The sequence below is a fragment of the Hippocampus comes genome, unplaced genomic scaffold (assembly GCF_001891065.2).
Source record: "Hippocampus comes isolate QL1 unplaced genomic scaffold, H_comes_QL1_v1.1 scaffold416, whole genome shotgun sequence".
NCBI classification, from domain to species: Eukaryota; Metazoa; Chordata; class Actinopteri; order Syngnathiformes; family Syngnathidae; genus Hippocampus; species Hippocampus comes.
The window spans coordinates 47,272-62,921 of NW_017805837.1; the positions used below are offsets into that span (position 1 = coordinate 47,272).

Here is a 15,650-nt window from a genome sequence, read left to right on the forward strand (position 1 = left end):
GGGCGGGGGGGGGGGGGGGGAGCTCAAAAATGTTAAGTGGGACGCAGCTGAAACCAGGTGCAGCAGCATGTGACTCGGGATTGTCAGCTCATTCAAGTGACGTGGGCGTCAACAATCATCATGAGGTGCAATACGGGTGCAAAAACGTTGCAGGTGAGACGCGGCCACCGGTTTCCGGGTCACCTGTGTCATCTTCTCCCTGTTGGCCTTGGGATTGAGCGGCGCTTCGGTCAGGAGGGTGGGATGCTCTTCGGGGGCCACTCGCAGCTCGTTGTAAAAAGAGTGATGCCAGATCTGGCCAATCGGAGAGCACAAAACACGTTCAAAGGCGCCCGCCGCTCGAATAGAAGAAGAAGAAGAAGCGTCCGGAAGGCCACCTTCTCCATGTCGTCCCAGTTGGTGATGATTCCGTGCTCGATGGGATACTTGAGGGTGAGGATTCCACGCTTGCTCTGAGCCTCGTCACCGACGTAGCTGTCCTTCTGGCCCATGCCCACCATCACCCCCTGACACACACACACACACACCATCAGACCACAATGCAGACAGCGTCGAAAAAAAAAAAAAAAAAAAAAGAGCAGTTCGGCGGCGACCTGGTGCCTGGGCCGGCCCACGATGGACGGGAAGACGGCCCTGGGCGCGTCATCTCCGGCAAATCCAGCTTTGCAAAGTCCCGATCCGTTGTCGCACACCAGGGCGGTGCTCTCCTCGTCGTCGCACATGGCTGCAGGCAGGGGATGCTACCACGCTAAGGGGAGGGCACACACACACATACACACACACACAGATGTTGAACACACCTGATGGGGTGCGCTAACAAGTCTGGCGGAACACGCAGGGGCTGAAGGCACTCTGGACAAACTTCCTAATTTGGGCATGCGGTGGCGTCCTGCCTGGCCGTGCCCACCCACACCTCTCAGCTGTGTGCACCATATTTGGACATCACATTCCTCCGCGCTCGCAAACGGACCCGCTGCGACCGGAGACGGCCGACGTGCGTTGAGATTTTCAGTGGGCGCCCACAGTCCGGCGGATAAAAGACAACCGAGTGGAAGAGGAGGCGGGAGGCGATGGAGAGGGATGCGATGAGGAGGGCGAACGGATGAAGATGAGGAGGTGATGAAGATGAGGAGGTGAGGAAGTTGAGGAGAATGTGAAGAAGAGACTTTGGAGATCTTACCGCGGTGCTGCTGGACGCGGGGAAGGTCGGGAAAGCTGGAGAAGTGAGCGAGCGGGCAAACAAGTGAGGCTCGCGTCTTGAGGAGACACCTTAAGAAGCCTCCTCCTCCTCCTCCTCTTCCTCCTCTCATCCAGCCAAACAAGGAGCGGTCCCCCTATTCCGCACCCCCCCCGCCCCTGGTCCCCTCGGCGCAGTCGGTCCGCTCGGCTCCTTGTAGGGCAGGCCTTGGGGGAGTTGGCCAATGGCGCGTCGGGGACGTCCTCCCGCTTTCATACTTTGCCGCATTTTCATCATGAAGATGTTTGGGATGTTGCTTTTCTCCTTCCTTAGCCTCGGTTGTTTTTGCCAGTTCTGGTTCTTGTCGTGGTCAAGGTCCAAGTTCTTTTTCCGTTCCAACTTCTCCCTCTTGTCCAGGTTCTTCTCCTGATTCAGATTGTTCTGCCCACCTTGTATCAGGGTCCCTTTTGTTGAGGTCCTCAATGAGGCTCGCTGACCCTATGCTGACCTTGCGTTGACCTTCCGTGCCTTTTTAGACACGCCCCCTCCGCCGGATCCACCAATCAGCAGGCTTGGGTTCTTTGGCTTCTCCTGAGCTCAAAATGATGCTGGTGACATTGTTAGAATTGTGGGTAATGTAGTTGATAGGTCCCGAGGAAGACGTGGATGAAGATGAGGCCAAAGGTCCTGATGGAAGCGCACACACTCGCTTCTCCTTAAAAGGAAAATGGACGACGCACGAGACAACTTCCTGCTCAAGCGTGCATCAAAAGTCCAACAAGGAGCAAAACATCGGAGTGTCATCAAGTCCTAAAAAGGAGCTGAGGAGACATGCGACCCCCCCCCACACTCTCCACCACCCCCAGGAGAAAAAAAAAATATCTGAGGGAGGGGCCACCAATTGATCACCTTCTCATTTCTCACGCACCCGCGCACGCACAGTTTTGCTTGACGTTGACCGAAAATGGGAAAACTTTTGTACTGTAGACGGACTTGTGAAGCTCGAATGTGATTGGTCGGCTTACATCCACACATGTAGCTGCTGTGGAATGTGTGTGAATGTGTGTGTGTGTGTGTGTGTGTGAGTGAGTTGGGTGGGGGGGCGAGTGTGTTTTTATGCGTCTTGGCTGTTTTTTTGTGGACCCGTCTGGAAAGATTTGTGGAATGTGGAGACTTTGAGCGTTAGTGAGTGCAGTGTTGCTCTCTGAACAGCAGGCGGTGCCGCTGATGTATGAAAAAAATCGTTTTATTCAATTGGATTCAGCACTCCCGTTTTTTTTCCCACCGCATTCTCAGTGCGAAAATTGTTTAACACAAAATTGTGTTGACCTATCTTTGCCAGCGACTAAGCTGACAGGCATAACGCAAACAGAATGCCAATCTTTGTCTTCAAAACTGATGACAAACCGAGTTTTTTCCTGAGACCATCCAGCCAGCGGGCGATGGCCAAGTTGATGGATGGGCAACACGGCTGCCTTCTCCCGACAGTGCGACCAGACGCTCAGCCCCGCCCTCATTTATCCTCCAGTGACACAGGAACGCCCGTCGCCCCTCGTGACGTCACGTACACACCCGCCACCCGCCCAAACATCACCGCTGATGTTCTATTTTTTATGTTGAGAATGAAAGAGGGAATGTGTGGCACATTAGAGCGACCAATTACCACCCCTGATCACACTGACAAGCATCAATACTTTTTAAAAAAACTTTACTAAAATATTTTACAGATGACATCACACACAGACACACACATGGTATGTGTGTGCATGAGGGTCAGTGTTTGTGTGTTGTCCAGAAGTCAAGCTCCGCCTCCTGACTGGAACGCAAGCTGTCATCAACAAGTCGCTGCAGATCGCCATCCAGCAGCGACCAATTCACTCTGAAAACTTCCTGGAAGGGAAAAAATACAATTTGACTTTTGCGTGTCTGCGCGTGTATGTAGTGTGCGTGTGCGTATGCACCTTCTTCTTCTTGTGTCTGGGTGCAGCTACGGGTGGGTTGAAGGTCATGTCTTTAATGTCATAATCGTCAAACAGCTGCACCGGCGACCTGGACAGGAAGTCCTCAAACGTTAGCGCAGCAAACCACACGGTCGCGGCACGCTGGCGGCGAGCAGCGCAAGATGATGACGCGTATTAGTACCTGCGACTCAGCTCCTGCGGCAGCGCCCCGCTGCCTTCGCTGGGGGCGCCGCGACTCAGATGGGACGCCAGTTGCCGCACCACTGGGTGGAAATGTCTCTGCGGACACGCCGTCATGTTGTGGAAACGTCAGGTCGCACCGATGCGCTGTGCTGCGTGTGCGGGCGTGTACCTGCAGTGCGTGGAGCTCCCACAAGGCGGTGTTGTGAGCGTTGCAGTGTTCGGGGTGGTGCAGTTCGGGCAGGTACAAGCCGCTGCCCTGAACCTCGTTGTCCAGCAGGAAGTCGGATCTTGGAAATGACTGACATCACAAAAGACAGGAAGCCAAAAAAAAAGTCACTTTGGTTGACATGTTAGCTGCTTGTCATATACGCAAGCACTCACATGCAGCGCGGCCCTGGCGGCGGCGAGGAGTCCGACGCTGGCGTGCGACTGGACGTGCAAGCTGAGCACGCTGATCCGCTTGATGAAGGCCATCGCCCTCTGCAGGCTCACCTGCTTCCTGCGGCGGATCAACATTGCGTCCAGGCAGCGCAGCACGATGAAAATTTCGTCATCGGGAGCTCCTGAGGGACACGGTTCGTCAGCACTCAAACTCTCGAGTTGTCAGTCCAGCAATAATATTAGGTGCTCTTCACGGAGGATAAAGAACACATGCCAAGAGTTTGCTCATGTCTGTCGGTGTTGCTGCACCTTTTGTGTTTCAATTTCCTAAAACTGCAGTATGTCACCTTTTTGTTGCGTATACAGCAGACGTTTGAAAGCGGGCGATAACTACAGCTGAGTTGAGACCACCAACCTGCATGCAGCTGTGGCAACATGGCGTAGAGCTCCGAGTAAAAGTTCAGGGGGTCGATATTGAGGACGTCACCTGCCACGCACAAACGCTCACATCACTGACCCGTGCAGGTGGCCGCAAACATACGCACGCACGCGCACGCACACACCTTGTCCCGTCAGGATGGTGAAGACAGTCTGGATGCAGTGAAGTCTCTCCCGATTGCTCAGATCCTGCACGGCAATGAACAATCAAATGAATCGTCTGGTATTGGATAGTGGTGAGTGGGCGGAGTCTGCGTCATACTCACTCCTGATTGGATAAGGCCCTGAAGCACATTGAGCAGGTCATCAAAGAACTCCAAGTTGATCAAATGGGCAAAACTGACAGGAAGTGACATCAGAGAGTGCGTGTGTGTGAGCGCGTGTGGGTGAACGGGTGACTCTGCGCGTGTGTTTGCGTTACTTGGCCAGCCCCTCCAACACCGCAGGGAGGAGGACAGACTTGTGAGCTTTCTTCAAAATTCGAAAGTAGATCAGGAAGACGATATTCAGTGTCTCCGTGTGCTGCAGGAAGAAAGAAGAAGAGGAATGTCAGAAGAGAGAAAGGAGCGGCTAACGTGCTTGAGCGAACCAAAATGTGACTTTCGGACTGCGAGGTGAGCGAATGTGATCGACAAACGGCGACGTTGTGCTGGGCACCATTTTCATCTTCTTTTCTTTGCTGTCCGACGCTTCAGTTTCGAGAAGCTCCTGCTGCAGCTTCTCCTCCGCCTTCTTCCACTGCACCAACGCAAACATAAACAGAGGGAAAGCGTTATTGCCGGCGACTGACGAGACGGGCGAGACGCTACGCCGACGTCAGGTTACCTTCCGCCGCATGCGTGACAGCTGGTTCTTCTTGTCTTTGTGGTGCATGGCCTTCATGGTGGGCGTCGTGTCCTTCAGGTCCTTCTTCACCAACACTTCCTGGATTCGCACGCTCAGGAGCGTCTGCAGCACCTGCTCCAGTTCACAATCAAAATATGACGCCCATCACAATAAAAGGGCTACTTTTTCCTTCTACTTATTGTTCAAATGTAGACCTTTTGAGACGTTTGTGGGTTCCCTCACCTTGGGCCTGACGTTGTAGTTGAGACGTTTGACGAGACCCGAGATGACTCGCACAGCGGCGAGCGAGGGTCCGCCGACCTTGTCTTGGCGAAAGAGTTCGGTGAAGGCGCGGCAGCACGTGTCAGACACCTGCGCCGAGACAAGTGAGTCAGGCGTGACAAGACGTGACGGGACGAGACGAGCTTGGGGGCACCCACCGTCTTGACGGGGTCGTTCAGCAGCGGCGCCAGGGCCACCAGGATGTTGTTGTGGAAGTTGAAATGCGTCATGGCGACGAGCAGCTCGCACAGGCAGCGCACGGCCACCACGGCCAGGCCTGAGTAACTGTCCAGAGAAACCGCTTGGCTGCGCTTGCTCTTCTTCTGCTTCCAGTCTGCACGCAAACACAAATAGAGATTCTTTTTCACATCAGCCAACCCCGCACCCTGTGGATTACCTTCCGAGGGGCAATTGTAAATAGGGCTGGGTGATTATATGATTAATAATGGTAATAGCATGTGACGAGCTGTGATATTTACCGGAAGCGGCGGAAAAACGAACGAGTGTTCGGTGCTCACCTTTGATGCACTGTTCCAAATCCTCCAAGTAGAACTTGTACTGACTCAGCAGGACTTCCTCAAACTCCCGCAGCTGCTGGGTCTCCTTCTTAACCTGCGACGCCGATGACATCATCATCACCATTCTCGTCACCAATGGAATCATTACACTCACGCGAGCGCAGAGACGCTACCTTGGTGGCTTTCTCAGTGGCGGTCAAAGGTCGAATCTTGTAAGTGGGAGTGATGTCTTTGAAGATTTCCATCAGCGACACCATCACCAACTTCCTGACTGTCACCGCCATGCAAGGGTCCACCTCCATCAGCATGCCACGCAGCTGCTTCACGCACTTCATCTGCACGCATACATGCAAAACAGCCGTGACCTCTCTCACGAAATTAAAACAAAACAAAAACAAGCGCACATATGATCAAAACCTGCACACTGACAAAACGCAGGTAAACACATTCACACACACGAGCGGAGGTCTGACATTGGTGCTGGGGTTGGCGATGACGGTGGATGCCAAGTGCGCGATGGTCAGCTTCCGGTCTTGGATCTTGCGCGCCCTCACTTTCTGTTGCTGTGCCGGCGTCAGCGGCGCATCGTTCACTAGCTTTGCCGCTCCTGAAAACAAGGTCGGGGGCCACGTGATTGACAGCCAACGGGAGGAAAGGGCACGGCCAGCTTCCCTGGTCGCTATGGTGATGATTCTGTTCAAAAGATGCCTGCAAGCGGCTTGTCAAGCTTCAATAAGGTTTTACGGTCATCCGTACCGATTTCAGCCTCCTGTGTGGGTTCCTCTTCCTCATCCTCTTCCTCGTCCGACTGCTTGGTCACCACTGCACATGCACAACAGATGGCCATCAAAAGTTGGTGAGAAAGTCGTTTAGCGATGGTTAACATTAGTTTGAGTGCTAATTGTTGCTGCGCGACACCGTGCGCTGCGGTGGCGTGTAAATATCGGCCCTTGGACGTCACCTCTGTGCATGCTCTGCGGGATGAGTCGTGTCTTGTCTTTGATGGGCAGCAAGTGTATGACTTCCTCCTCCGGCACGGCGGCCATCTTCCTGGGAATCTTCTCGTAGCCTCGGACCACTTCAGACTTGCGCTTCTTGGTGCTGTGCTCTGAATCACTAAGACGCACATGCCTCAGACACACCTTGTATACATGCATGGGTGTGTGCGTGTGTGTGTGTGTGTGTGTGATTACCATGACGACAGATCCCTGCTGAGGAATGAGGACATGTGCTGCAGGTCGGTGTCGTCCATCATGTCAGTTGGCAAACTCTCCAGGAAGTCCTCCTCCTCCTCTTCCTCCTCTGACATCATACACACGGCACATGTCGATTACACACAGGTGGCATGATGGTCGCAGTTCGAAATGGCATGCGTGCGTGCAGTCTCACCGGGCTTTTTGGCGGTGACGTCAAGTGGGCGCGGCGTGGCCTGTGCAACGCCCTTGAGCGCCTGCCGCAGCTTCCTGTGCTCCTTGCGCTGCTTCTTGGAGATGTTTTGTTGCTTCATCTGCCGGTTCTTCAGCTTGTTGTCCAGCTTCAGGTTGCTCGTTTTCAGCAACCGCCGGAACGACGGGCGGCGCTTCTTGGTGTGAGACTGCAACCAGGCACCAAAGAGCGACGGAGGCAGGGCACAAAAAGACAGATTGCAAGCAAGGCAGTGTCATTCACCCTCATAAACATCGTTTTTGTTGAAGAGCAAATGGCAAATATTTTCTGCAAATTGTGAGGAATCATTTGTGCACAGTTGTGGCTGGTTGTACGTATGCTAGATCCCTTTTTGAAATGTTTTTGCGAGCAGCCTGATGGGACAGTCGGGCCACAGTGAGCATCCGGTTGGGTCCCTTGGTGCGACCCTTTGCTATTCGCCGTTTGTGTGTCAGGACAGGCGTAAAATTTGTGCCAAACATCTACAGGTTACCTGCTGAGGTGACAAAACAACAACCTTGCTGTCTGCAAAAAAAACAGTGTCTTTTTTATTTTGTTTTCTTTTTGGACGGCACCACGAGCCCATGATTCCACACTTAAAATAAGACAACAAACGCCTGCATTCATTGCTAGTTGTTTTGTTTGCGGCGTAGAGTCTAACCACGACGTAAAATGAAATCCAATCGTTTGAAGTCGCTGAGAAAGTTGGACGTGATAAAACATGGATTCATCAAGATCCTCCGGCCACAACTGCACGTCGCGATTGATTTTTGCACAAATCAGACTCACCGGAGCCATAATAACGATGAAAAGTGTTCAGGTAGACGGACGACAGATGCGAGAAGTCCACACGCGTGGAGACAGACTCTCCGACCCGGAAACTAACACAGCTAGAAGGACTGAAATGTCAACGCTACGCTAAGAACAGCGACCCTAGCGACAGGAGGCCGCACTGCACCTTGTCGACCTAAATGCTTCTTAAATATTCACAACTCAGATTTGAAACGAAGAAACGCAACTGGAACAAAGTGCTGTGAACAAGACAGAAGAGAATAATTAACCTCCTCGAGTTGAGAGTGGGCGCCCAGGCCTCCGAACCACGAATGTGCCGACCACTCATTGGCCGTGCAGCCTTTCTTGCAATGAAATAGACAAACTCAGCTTTGGCACAATCCAAGACTTTATTCAAGAAAGGCGAAGACGTGACACGAGCAGGCAGCGTTCGGCGTGCGCTAGCTGTAGCCGCACTTGTGCGTTTTGAGGTTTCGCCCGTTGGCGTAGCCCTTTCCGCACTTGTCGCAGATGAAGCGTTTGCCGCCGTCATGCACGTGAGTCTTGTGCGTGCGCAGATGGCTTCCCTGGGTAAAAGTCTTGGCGCAGATGTCGCAGGTGTACGGCCGCTCGCCCGTGTGCACGCGCACGTGCAGCTTTAGGCTGTTGGCGTTGTTGAAGGTCTTGAGGCAGGACGTGCAGACGAATGGCCGTTCGTCAGAGTGCGTGCGGCCGTGTGTGATGAGGCTGCTCTGCTGGCTGAAGGTCTTGCCGCATTGGCGGCACGCGTACGGCCGCTCGCCAGTGTGCACGCGGCGGTGGATCTTCAGATTGACCGCCTGGCGGAAAGTCTTGCCGCAGACGTCGCAGGTGAAGGGCCGCGCGCCGCTGTGGACGCGCAGGTGGTTCTTCAGGTTGGCGGCATGCCGGAAGCTTTTGGGGCACTGCTCGCACTTGAGGGGCTTCTGGCCCGTGTGGATCAGCTCGTGGGTCCGAAGCGCCACGGCGCGTGTGAAGCCTTTCCCGCACACACCGCAGCAAAACTTCTTGATCCCCATGTGGCCGCGGGTGTGCCGCCGCAGGTTTTGTCTCAGGGTGAAGCAGCGGCCACAGACCTCACAGGCGAACGGCTTCACGTTGGCACTCTCCTGTCCCAGTTGGTGGCGCCGGGCCGATTGGCTCGGAGACGACAAGGACTTCCTGCGGCGTACTCGCACCTCAGGCTTCTGCGTGGTGCCGTCGGCCGCCAACTCGTTCCAGCTTGCAGGAAGCGTTGCGCCTAGTCCGGCGCCTAGCAGGAGATTAAAAAAAAAAAAGACATGAGTGGAATTGTGCTGGTCACGGGCAGAGAGTTACACTCAGCGCTAAACGAGATATCTACTAGGCTTTGTTGCACGTCACGCCGTGACGTCCTATCCACTGCCATATTATGATTGAGCCTTCCCAATATGACAACGGTCTATTCATAGTTTCCATTACCCAGTACAAGTCCTCAAGACAACACAAACAATACCGCAAACATGATGGTTAAAAAAACAATAAATAAATGGCTTAGTGACAGGTTGTGTCTCCAAAAACTCCCAAGTGGCAGTAGCCCAGTATCAATTTTGTTTTGGGCACGGTGGGGTTCTCACGCTCAGCAATGGCATCCAGGTCCACGTGTCCGTGCTGGTCTTTGATGCTGACGGCCAGGATCAACGGCGGCTCCTCTGGTGGTTGGTCCTGCTTCCACAAATCCATTAACGAAGTCAGGCAAGCGGGAAGGAGGCCAGACGAGCGTGCAGACTTACCTGAGCCAGAGCGGGAAGGTGGCGATTCGGGGGAGGGACGCCGTACGAGTGCTCCGCCTCTGTGTGGGCGAATGCGGGGACAACAGTTTAGCTTCGTGAGTTGTCACATGTCAAGCAAATGGGCTCAGGACATACCCACACAGGCGTTGTTGAGGACGCTGACAATGGCGATCTGTGCCGTCTCGCCGCCGTGCGCTCCCTCACCGTCCCGTCTTGGTTTGACGTCATCCACGATGTTGACGATCTTCCCCAAAGCCTCGTTTGCCAGTGTCTCCAAGATGGCGGCAAAGCACACCTGGGACAGACGTTCCATGTTACGCCACAGTGAAACACGAGTCCGACAGCAAGGGCCAGCGACTGTACCATGCATCACTGGATACCATTTGAGCACTAACTACCATTTCTAACCCTGATGTTAAAACTGAAAATGGTTTTGGTTTTGCAAGTACATGAATGAACGGTTTGTGCACTTGGTAACTTGTCACTTTCTGACTTGCATTCGTTCATCTGCCACATCAAATATGGCGGACAGGATGACGTATCAACACGGGCCTAGTGCTCAGTGAGGAGAGTCTATGATAAAATCGCCGCATTTACGTCTTATTTTATACGTCTCTGCTACCAACGGATATATGAATGGACTCCCTCGCGACTGAAGCCTGAGGGCAGCCATCTTCCGTTGCCAATGTGACGGACACAAACTATTGCACGCTGAACTAGTTGCCAGGCAATCGCAGAGCACATGTCCGAGTCTTTCGGGAGCATTCGCACAAAAGAGAACATTGAAAATAACATTCTTCTCGATGAAATGAGCGTGTCGCGCTTCCCCTACACTCACTGGTACAACCGTATGCATGTTCGCCGTAAATACAGGAAATAACACCAGAACATCGAAATGCGAGCTTGAGAGCAGCAGAGATTAACGAGTGGCAACGTAAGATGGCCGCCTGTGGCTTCGCTTCTCCCGACGGCGAGTAAGCGACATTGTCAGTCCATACTTATGTTAGGTCCGTGTTCTCCGGGCGACTCACCAGCCTCTCACGACTCTCTTTGCGTACGCTGTCCGCACGCAGAAGTTGGTCTCCGGGGCGGAGGTCGACCGGCGGTCCGCTTCCGCCTTCCTGCTGCTTGTGGAGCTCGGCCACAGCGGCGTGCACGAACGCCTCCATGACGGCGGCCAGCTGCGCGTGCAAGTCCGCACGCATGTCGATGGCTAACGCAAACCGATGACTCTTCTTGTACTTCTTACTTTACTTGTGCACTCATTTCTAAATTTTCACAAGATGCTTCACCAACCCTTCTGACGATAGCTAACGTACACAACGAGGATTCACTTCCTCTGAACGATTTGATTTTTTTCCGGGTCAAACTTCCGGAAGTTTCCAAGTGTATAAATCAAAGAGTGAGACATCAATAAAGACAAATCAAGTTGTGTGATGAGTGTAATTAGAGATGACAACTTAAGAAAAGTACAACACAATTCTTGTTTGTCATTATTTATTAATGCGTCTTTTTGTGGCACAAAAGTCAACAGTGTATTCGACATTTCTAATGTTTTTCTTTAGGTGCATATCGCCAAGAGTTACAATAGACTTATTAAATTAATTTTCTCTCCAAAATATAATAAGAGCTTCCTTCACACACCTGATATTCTTTTCCGCTTCCGCTCGGAGCTTCAAATTAAACTGTTTTGTTCTTCTTCTTCAGCTTCGTCTTCGATATTCCGTCAGTTTGTTCTGCCCCCTGACGGAAATATTTGGAATTACACCATACAACAACTTCATTTCCCACAAGGCATTTCGATGTTTCGCTCTGCACGTGCCTCCTCCTCGTCATCATCACAATCATGTCGGTCTTCATGGACTTAAACTTGACTTTCTCTGCAGATAGAAGCAACATGCAACAAATCATCGACACGGCAGCTTATCGTGAGTCTCGCAACACTAAAATGGACTAGAGCGCTTGGATAAAGTTGACTTTATTTCATCCCAAAAGAGAGAGCTAGGCTAACGAAGCTAATGGTGCATACATGGGCGCACAGACACAGAACGCTGTCCTCAGTGAATCAATCAATACTTTCTCTACTGTGACATCAAAAACGATAATCAAATCACCTATGTTGTTTTGGTGCAGTTGGTTTCTCCACGGTAGCCGTCAACTATACGTTTGAACCCTCTATCAAAAAGAAAGAGGTGAGACACTCAGTGACTCACTCACGGATGCAATTGAAAGCAAAAAGCGCATTGAAACTGACACACAGGGGGTTGTATTTTCTTGTCTATAGACGGTTCCGTCACCCAAGCCGGTCGAAGACCTCATTGATCAGCTGCCTATCGTCCAGGTGATCACCAATTGTTTTGTCCCTGTGTTCACGCTGCGACTAAATTTCATTTGAGTTGCCATGTTTGTATATGTGCGTCCGTGCGCCAGGGTCGCTCTCGACCAATCCGAGTGCTCAACAGACTGACGCTGGTGCTGTCGGAGCTGAGTCACTTTGTAAGTACTTTTGTCAAGTCTGCACTGCCACTAGAAAACCCCATGACACAAGTTTGCGCCTGTGTGTTTGTGCAGAGGCCAAACCTTACGGAGTATGCCAACTTTGACCTCCTGGCGGTCCAACCAACAACAGAAAAACTTTTTCACGTGAGCCACGTACTCACACACGCACAAATGTAATAAATAAAAAAATATATACAGTCACTCACTGTCATTTGTTGTTAAAGGCGGCCTGCACGCAGTTGGAGGTTGATGTGATCAGCGTGGCGATGACGGAAAAACTTCCCTTCTTCTTCAAGAGAGCTCCAGTCAACGTGGTGACGAATTATTTAGACTCGATATTGCAGAAATATGCGGACAATGACGTCGACTTAGTGAGCGTGCATGTGCGTAGGCTCTGGAGAGGGGTTTGGCGTTTGAAGTGTCCTACACTGCCGCCATCAGAGATGCCACCATGAGGCGCTACACTATTGCTAACGCTGTTAGCCTGGTGCAGGCCTGCAAAGGGAAGGTGAGGATGATGATAATGATGATGACATGATAAACGTGACCGTGATGTCCGCTCTCGTGTCTTTTAGAACGTGCTGGTGTCGAGTGCAGCGATGAAGGTGCGGCACCTGTTGCTTCTTGGAGAATATATGTGGGTGTTTGTTTTTGTGACATGCATTTGTGTGTCCAGCCTCAGGAGCTCCGAGGACCCTATGACATCATCAACCTGTATCCTTGACCCCACTCACTGCCCTTGCGGCTCCTCAAAAGTGCACATTTTCCTGATGCGTACTCAGATGCTCGTTGATGGGTCTGTCCGACGAGGAAGCTAAGCGCTCAGTTTCCTCCATCTGTCGCTCGCTTTTACTGCATGCAGGTAGTTGGTCAAAGTAGGCGGGGCTTACATCACAGGTGTGTCATGAATTTTGATTTTTTTTTTTTTTTTGTCGCAGAAACCAGGAAGGCCGCAAGCGGCGTCATTTCCACCAAAAAGAGCTGCGGCGAGAAACCCCAGCAGCAGGAGGCTCCCATATCTCGTACGTGATGGCGGGCTTGTCTAACGGGGTGGGGCCTATTCATAGATTTTGCTTTCCTTGGCAGGCAACACGGGTGAAGGGGACTCGGGCGAGGGGTGTGCCCCCGCTGCCAAGCGACTCAAAAGTCAGTTGACGGACTGAGTGATCGTGTCCCAAAGATCAGCTTCACCATCTGCTGCTATCCGTCTTAGAAAGTCCAGCCAGCTGGACATTACGGACCTTTTGTTTGTTTGTTTTGTTTTTTTTTTTAACTGCAGCAGACTCGTCAATAACCTTCATGTCAGGATGTTTTCAGAATAAAAGTACGACTTGAGTTCCATTGAAAGTTTTGTCTTTTTTTTGCCAAAATGTACATGAGGGAGTGATGTCCAAAAGACAGATAAATGTATTAGAAAAGAATTCCAAGTCCAAACAGCTTCACAGCGACTGGCTAGCAAACAGTCCAGGCTGTACCAGTCAGTTGGGACCAGACGGATTCCTCAGCTGAAGAGGGTCAAGGGAACGTGGAAGACTGAAACCGCGTCATCCGTTTCCTGTTTGAGGTTCTTGTCAGCAACTGCACCAATCATCAGCGTGGGTTTGTGGAAGGCCCGCCTCCTGCAGGCATCATATGGTTGATGTGACCCTGAAAGACACGATGACATCATCTATAACGCAAGCAAGTCGAAACAAGTGTGCCACACACAATGTGTGTGTGTGTCAATAAGTGTGTTAGGCGTGCGTTGCGGTTCTGGTACGGTACCGGCTCGCCCGCGAGACATCTGAGGCAAGTGAGTGGAGGACTTCCGGGTCTGAAAACGCACACCTGCACAGACACGCACACATCACTTGTTTCTATAGCAACCAGGAAGCCTTAAAGGTCAGATACCAACGATTGAAAAGTTGTTCCCCGGCAGTGTAACATTTCATGTACAGGTGACACATTACGATGAATCGCACACGAACAGCACGGCCAACTGTTAGTCTCTAAAGCTGTTGTCCTATCGAATAAATATAGAAACAGAGGTGCAAAAAATACCAGGCTATTTGCAATCCGCTCTGAGCGGCACGGTTTTGATTCTAATCCAAGCTTCTGAGCGGCGATGAGAAGATTAATTTTAACACACCCTGAAAAGTCTTTGGAATCTGACCTTTAAATGTTAAAAGAGATTGTCGTCATGGCACCCGAGACTGACCTGCCCTCCACTCTCCACTTGGCCCCGCCTCTTCTCTTCCTCCTGAGGAGTTCGAAGCAAAGCGGGAAGAATTTCCATTGGACAGCCACCGTCCGGAAGTCCCGCATCCAAACGAAGGCGCTTCTCCTGCACCAACATTTCAACCCAAGCCAGACAAATACGTCACACACGTTAAAAATAATAACAACATTACTTACCGGTCTGCAGTTCCAAAGATCCACTTCCGGCTCCCAACATCTCTTGATAAGCTGCTCCCGATGCATGCTAACGACGGCAGGTTAACATTTGGTTAGCCCGAAGCTAAACTTCATGTAGAAATGGTGTGCACGCTATGTTTTCATATTTTAGATCGATCGCTTTGGCGTCCTCGTGTGTCCTCCAAATGCACCCTACTGAATGTCCTGCACGGCCGGAGTGGACTTCAAATTACACGTCACAAATACATCACTTCCGGGAGAGTGATCTCTTCAAAATAAAATCAACGACTAGTCATTATTCTACAAAATAAGAGCTAGGTTATCACCTGCAGTGACGTTTTTTGTCGAGAGGTGGCAGCAGAGTCTTATAGAAATAATTGAACTGTCCGATTTCTCGTCAATGAAGATTCGGAAGAGACAATAAGAAAAAAACAGCGACACCGAAACCAAATCGAATGACAAAAGAATCCGAAAATATACTTATAAATTATGTTCTCAGCCGACCTATGTATTGGTCAAGCCCGCTCTTAGAGCTTGGAGAGAAAAATAATCCGTCCCTGCTTCTTTGAAACATGACTTGAGACGCGCAAAGTGACTTCCTCCCATTTCTTCTGACCGACAATCTCCGCAAATACACAAAGAAATATGACAAAAAGTTGAAACGGTTCAAGGTCATGCTTCAACATTGAAAGACAACACAAGTAACTCCTGGAAGCACCACAAAGGAAAAAGAACAGCAAGCAAGAGAGCCAACAGCTGGAAACACACACACACACACACACACACACACACACTTGTGCCACATGAGTACGGTGAAGCCGATTAGAATCCTCTGTGGGAATTCTGTTGCTTGAAGATGCTCTCCTTGCTGTCTGCGCCACATGCCAGCTGGATGCCAATTTGTGCCAAACTTGTTTTTTTGTTTTATGTGCTCCTCTTGAAGGCCGTCGTCAGGAACAGGGGAGAACCAACAAACCGATCCAGCCAAACGTCTTCACGATCCAAC

The 15,650-nt window shown here is 51.3% G+C and overlaps 4 protein-coding genes across 5 annotated transcripts in view; 1 reads left to right on the forward strand and 3 right to left on the reverse strand.

The window, feature by feature from the left end:
• Positions 1-1,311, reverse strand: part of acta2 (actin alpha 2, smooth muscle) — a 2,830-nt gene extending 1,519 nt beyond the window's left edge. The window contains exons 1-4 of the mRNA XM_019887853.1: positions 1,181-1,311; positions 594-748; positions 378-506; positions 161-294 (exon numbers count right to left, since the gene is read on the reverse strand). Of these exons, the coding sequence (XP_019743412.1) occupies positions 161-294; positions 378-506; positions 594-722 (392 nt within the window). The 5' untranslated portion in view covers positions 723-748; positions 1,181-1,311. The remainder of the gene's footprint in view (positions 1-160; positions 295-377; positions 507-593; positions 749-1,180) is intronic.
• A 1,330-nt stretch (positions 1,312-2,641) lies between these two features.
• Positions 2,642-8,085, reverse strand: noc3l (NOC3-like DNA replication regulator). The gene is made up of 21 exons (XM_019887847.1): positions 7,980-8,085; positions 7,155-7,359; positions 6,959-7,067; positions 6,727-6,881; positions 6,522-6,587; positions 6,239-6,372; positions 5,939-6,100; positions 5,766-5,859; positions 5,406-5,581; positions 5,209-5,337; positions 4,966-5,097; positions 4,798-4,878; positions 4,562-4,662; positions 4,407-4,479; positions 4,266-4,329; positions 4,118-4,189; positions 3,703-3,884; positions 3,491-3,619; positions 3,320-3,417; positions 3,139-3,226; positions 2,642-3,067 (listed from the first exon to the last, which is right to left on the reverse strand). The coding sequence occupies exons 1-21, from the start codon at positions 7,986-7,988 to the stop codon at positions 2,951-2,953; spliced, it is 2,376 nt and encodes a 791-aa protein (XP_019743406.1). The 5' UTR covers positions 7,989-8,085; the 3' UTR covers positions 2,642-2,950.
• A 267-nt stretch (positions 8,086-8,352) lies between these two features.
• Positions 8,353-11,424, reverse strand: LOC109526549 (gastrula zinc finger protein XlCGF52.1). Of its 2 annotated transcripts, none has more exons than XM_019887893.1 (5): positions 10,783-11,424; positions 9,887-10,046; positions 9,752-9,810; positions 9,596-9,683; positions 8,353-9,252 (listed from the first exon to the last, which is right to left on the reverse strand). In XM_019887893.1, the coding sequence occupies exons 1-5, from the start codon at positions 10,954-10,956 to the stop codon at positions 8,423-8,425; spliced, it is 1,311 nt and encodes a 436-aa protein (XP_019743452.1). In that variant the 5' UTR covers positions 10,957-11,424; the 3' UTR covers positions 8,353-8,422. The 2 variants fall into 2 exon arrangements, with proteins under 2 accessions (XP_019743452.1, XP_019743453.1); XM_019887894.1 differs by having other exon boundaries at positions 8,353-9,247; positions 9,678-9,683; positions 10,783-11,423.
• Positions 10,837-13,536, forward strand: rpp30 (ribonuclease P/MRP 30 subunit). Its single transcript, XM_019887895.1, has 13 exons — positions 10,837-10,944; positions 11,459-11,679; positions 11,885-11,943; positions 12,036-12,092; positions 12,182-12,247; positions 12,323-12,394; positions 12,475-12,564; positions 12,642-12,758; positions 12,826-12,855; positions 12,927-12,964; positions 13,033-13,112; positions 13,189-13,272; positions 13,337-13,536. Exons 2-13 carry the CDS (start codon positions 11,598-11,600, stop codon positions 13,411-13,413), a joined length of 852 nt encoding a protein of 283 aa, XP_019743454.1. The 5' UTR covers positions 10,837-10,944; positions 11,459-11,597; the 3' UTR covers positions 13,414-13,536.
• The last annotated feature ends 2,114 nt before the right edge of the window (positions 13,537-15,650 follow it).